This window comes from Plectropomus leopardus, unplaced genomic scaffold, assembly GCF_008729295.1.
Source record: "Plectropomus leopardus isolate mb unplaced genomic scaffold, YSFRI_Pleo_2.0 unplaced_scaffold3844, whole genome shotgun sequence".
Classification (NCBI taxonomy): domain Eukaryota; kingdom Metazoa; phylum Chordata; class Actinopteri; order Perciformes; family Serranidae; genus Plectropomus; species Plectropomus leopardus.
Window position 1 is genome coordinate 1 of NW_024642061.1, and position 5,190 is coordinate 5,190.

Genomic DNA, 5,190 nt, shown 5'->3' on the forward strand with positions numbered 1-5,190 from the left:
ATACGCCAAAATATAAAACAGAAGCCCCCTCCCAGTGCTTAAAAAATATTATTTATATTAAAATATTTGACATACCTCCTCCTTATTTCACCAACTCCTCCCCTCTCAGAAATAACAAACAGTCCCTAAATTATATTCAGAAATCAGCTCTAATCCTGTTCTCAATTCTTTTTTTTCATAGTAAAAGGAGCATAAACAGGGTACGGATGGTTGTTTCAGTGAATGTACGGTCTTTAACATTTGCCTCAAAGTTATAGAAATGTATTGGTAAAATGTGTATAAACCCTGGTGCATAAATGAACTCATGATTTGCCTGAATGGCTTTTGTAGCAGCTCATAAAGCGTTGAGTTTACCGCTGCTTTCTGCAGGTAAACGGAGCTCATACTTTGGTATTTAAGGGGTTAATAAAATATGGCAGACATTCACCCAAACCCTCCAGTCTCTGCTTCTTATCGTCTCTTTGTTTGAGCAGAACTTTGTAGTGGAGTTCAGTCGTGAACGATGAGTTTTTTTTATCCGCCGTGTTTAAAGTGGGTTCCAGGTTTTGCGGATCAGGTCCTGGCGGCTCTCAGTTGTGGGTTTAGAGACGCTGCAGCCGCCTCACTGAAGTGAGATGTCAAAGTTTGAGTGAGAGAAGAAGAAGAAGAAGAAGAGGAAGAAGGAGGAAATGTGGCGGCCATATGCTGCCGTTGTTTGTTTGCTCGGGCTGTTGCTTCTAATTAGCGGCGCTGCGATGTGCTGCCAGGTCGCCTGAGCTCCTCTGAGCGCGCTCAGTGTGCGCAGCGAGAAACACAATGTGGAGACGCCGTCAGTCTGCTCAGCCCGCCACCGGTCCACTCGCCGGGCATCATGGGAACACATGCTCTATGTGTTATAATATTTAAAATGTGTTTCCCGCTGTGAGTCAGCGCATTGTTTCTATAGGATCTCTGTTCTGTGTTTTTTTTTTTTTGTACTTTGAAGTTTTGGAGATCAGTGCTGGAAAGTTATTAACCCTTAAAAACTTGAGCAAATTGTTTTGGTTTCTTTAAAAAAAAATGCAGGGAGGGGCAGCAGCAAGCCTCTTAACAAGCTGCCCCCCAAAAATTACCTGAAGATAAGAAAAACAAAAAACATAAAATGATCTAGAAAAAAAAGAAAGAAAGAAATGCATTTATTTGATAGATTTTATTATATTTTTTCTGTAACATAATTTTAAATTAAAATTATTATCGATTGCCTGGCAGTCGATTGATACATTATTTTAAATATAGTTTATCTGGACATTTTTCTGCATATTTTGGATTATTTTTTGAATCCTCCAATCTTTTTTAAAACTACTTTTTAGTTAAGATTTCTTGCAAATAGTGGGAAGTTTCTTGTCAAGTTGGTAATCAATTTGCACACTTTTCAGAGGCTCATATAGCTTGTTAAAGGCATCTGAATGCAACACAAGAAATCTGATGTCGATCCAGGTGTCAGAGTGTATTTACTCAATTACTTCATTTAGGAAATACTTGAGGTACTTTACCTAGTATTTCCTTTAACACTAACAAAAAAAGAAAAAAAATTGCCAAAATGTTTTTTTTTTAAATTTGCCAAAAATATCAAGAAAAAGATTCGAAAATATTTTTTTTAAAAAAGGCTAAAACTTCTTAAAGAAAACATGCTGTCCAAACTTGCATGTTTTCTTCCAAAATCACCAAAGATTAAAAATAGATAAATAGAAATTGCTAAAAATTGAAACTTTTCTGAAACTTTCCCGGTATTGTAACTTTTTAAAGTGCATGAAAATAGTGCATTTTTAGGAGTGTAATTACTGTCACCGCAGCTTTCGTGCCATTCAAATTCTTTTTATGCCTGGAAAGAGTGTGAGAAATAACACAAATTTATATGCTCTGAGTGAAGTGCTTGAAAATGAAAAAATTGCTTTAAAAATTACTTGAAATTTCTTTAATTTTCTAACGTCTGTATGAACCGTGTGTCCTCTGTGTCTGTCTCTCAGGTGATGAACATGGACGGGACGGGACGACGGGTTCTGGTGGAGGACAAACTCCCTCACATCTTTGGCTTCACTCTTCTTGGCGACTTCATCTACTGGACCGACTGGCAGCGCCGCAGCATCGAGCGCGTCCACAAACGCACCGCCGAGAGAGAGTTCATCATCGACCAGCTGCCCGACCTCATGGGCCTCAAGGCCACCTACGTGCACAAGTCCTTCGGTGAGTCCAGAGAGACCGTCATGTCACAGAGACGAGTTTAAACCAAGTCGCAGGTCGTTCAGGTTGGTGATGAATAATCAATGCAAAGTGCGGTATTTTAACCCTTTAAACCCTGGGCAACTTGGCCTGAGTTCTTTCAAAAACATGGGGAGAATTCAGTGAGCATCTTAGGAAGAAATGACCCAGAAAGTTCAAGAAAATTAGTTAAAAAGTGCAAGAAAAGTGGGGCTATCTGTAGCTCACCTTTGCAAAAAAAATAAATAAATACAATTTAAAACAAAAAACAGGGAAATGACAAGAGAAAAAAACTGTTTACATTTTTTAAAAAATCTGTAAAATTATTTTAAATTCGTAATTATGATCATAAGAAGTGTAGATCTTTAGAACATTTTCAATAGCTTTTTAAAAAATATAATTTAATATAAACCCTAATTTGCTCAGGGTTCAAAAGTTTAAACCCTCATGAAAACTGTCTGAATGCAGATTTCACAGGGTTAAAGATGCACGCTGCGCAGTTTTGGGGGATATAATATTTATATGAAACATGGGAAACTTTTTTTTTTCAGCTTTCTGTAAACATGATTTAAAGGTTTTCCAGGTGTCTTATCGTCTGCATTCAGGTGTTTTCTCTGGAGTGAAAGAGAACACAATTTGGTTTCCGTAATGGAAAACAAGAGCAAAAGTACAATTTATACTTCAGCAATATTTCACAGTCAATCATCATTATGTTGTTTCTCCTCGTATTTTTGGGTTAGGATGCTCTGTAATGAGTGTTTATGTATCAGAAGGTATGTGAGTCACCTGTTAAGCTGCAGCAGCTCTGCAGAGTGCTGCAGGTGTCTGAAGCGGCTGGTTGTGTTTCCACTCTGCAGTCTGTGCTCCCAGTAGACTCTGCAGCACAGTCTGACTGGGAAGAGTGGATAACGGAGCATTAATATTTCAAAGCTTAAATTCGGCTGATGCATCAGCCAAACACACTGTTTTAATCCTCCTCTCTGTTTTTGACTCCAGGAATTAGACTTATCCATTTACCTGTGATCCACTCCTCAGAAGATTTGGGATCATAACAGTGTTTACTTTAACAATATTTTTCTGGGGATGTGAATTTTGTTTTTAGACAATGTTTAAAAACTGATTTTTCATGCCTAAATCAATAATTATTTTCTATGTGGAGGCAGAAAAGTTTAGGAGTAAAACAGTGGCCTGAAATGTCTACAAACGATGAGATTACTGAGCGGAGGAAAAGATCAGCCGCAATAAAACAGGGATGGTAAATCATTTTAATTGACGGCTGACCACGCATATTTATAAGTCACACTGGAAGCCAAAGCCAATGCCTGTTGCGCCTCTTTTGATTCCCCGATGCCGGCATGCTGTCTATAATCACTCACTGGAGCAGCATTATGTTGCTGTCGTTTGGGTCTGTGTAAAAATGCAAAAGTAGCATAAAAAAGGGACTTTGTGGCTCTGTGGTGCGATCTGTGTGTAAAAAGGGCTTAATCTTTATCCCTTTAAACTCGAGCAAATGGGTTTTCTTTCCACAAAATGGGAAGATGCCAATGAGCAATGAGCCAATGAGCAATGAAAGGAAAACAAGACCCAAGAAATTAGCAAGAAATTAGTAAAAAGTACAAGAAAATTACCTGATTTGTAAATAATAATAATAATAATAAATAATAATAATAATAAAATGGAATAAACAAAAACTATTATAATATAAAGAATTCTAACAAAATCTGTATCATAATTTTTAATTTAATGATCAATTTTAAATACAGTTTTCCTAGTTTTTAAAAATAATTGTCTCAGTGTACTAATGGCTTGCATTTTGTGGAACGCGTTTTAACCAAGTTACCTTTTTCCCCGCGTTTTTCGAATAAATTGCACCAATGTGCTCCGGTTTGAAAAATTTAAAGCCTTAAAACATGTTACTTCAAGCTTTAAAAAGAAAAAGTAAACAGAATATCAGAATATTTGAGCCTGTATGATGCATCTGACTCACCTGTGGCTCCGCCCTCCTCAGGTACGAACCCGTGTGCGGAGAATAACGGCGGCTGCAGCCACCTGTGTCTCTACAAGCCTCAGGGCGTCCAGTGCGGCTGTCCCATCGGCCTGGAGCTCATCGCCGACATGAGGACCTGCATCGTCCCCGAGGCCTTCCTGCTCTTCTCCCGCCACACCGACATCCGCCGCATCTCCCTGGAGACCAACAACAACAACGTGGCCATCCCGCTCACCGGCGTCAAGGAGGCCTCGGCGCTCGACTTCGACGTCACCGACAACCGGATCTACTGGACGGACATCACTCTGAAGGTGAGGCTCAGAGAGCGGGGACGTGTGCGGACGGACGTCCTGCTGGTTGGCTGGAGGCCGGCAGGGAGGAGCAGTAATGGGCTCCCAGGAGACACCGGGGTGGGAGTAATTGATGGTTGCTCCCCTCCCCCTCCGTCCACTCTACTTTATCTCTTCTTTTTCTTCTCCAGATTGTAGTCCTAGATTTTATAGACTGTGTCAGTACAAAATGGTGCGAGGGTTACATTTATTTTCTTTTTTAAATGTTAAAATAATTAGGACCACAGACAGATATTTGAGGGCACAGTTAAATAAGAAGTCTGGTGTGATTCTGCGTGTTTCTTCTTGTATCAGAGTCTGATTTATCTTTTTTCTCTGTGCGATACAGCCAGAAACTCTCAGTAACACATTAACGAGCCACACTGTGGCATTATGTTCCTTTATTACCATGAACACACACTCTGGTTTATTTTAACTCAATCCCACACACACACACACACACACTGTCCTGCTGACAAATACTCACCAACCACACTGGATTAATCCGCCGCTGGAAATAGTCCCCCGCAGAAGGACTGTGTCCTCCTTTGTCTTTGATAAGAACTACACTGAGCAGCTGTTTTAGGGAATTGCCGATTAAACGACATTTATTTGTATAAAGACTTGGCTTAGAGCTGAGAGACACAGACAATAAAT

The 5,190-nt window shown here is 39.6% G+C and overlaps 1 protein-coding gene across 1 annotated transcript; it reads left to right on the plus strand.

Annotated features, from left to right (window-relative positions):
• Nucleotides 1–1,985: 1,985 nt before the first annotated feature.
• On the plus strand, nt 1,986–4,614 carry LOC121938954 (low-density lipoprotein receptor-related protein 6-like; the record flags this gene model as incomplete). The annotated part of the gene is made up of 2 exons (XM_042482104.1): nt 1,986–2,202; nt 4,226–4,614. Coding segments are annotated over 2 exons (606 nt in total), but the record flags the coding sequence as incomplete, so codon positions are not given.
• Nucleotides 4,615–5,190: the final 576 nt, after the last annotated feature.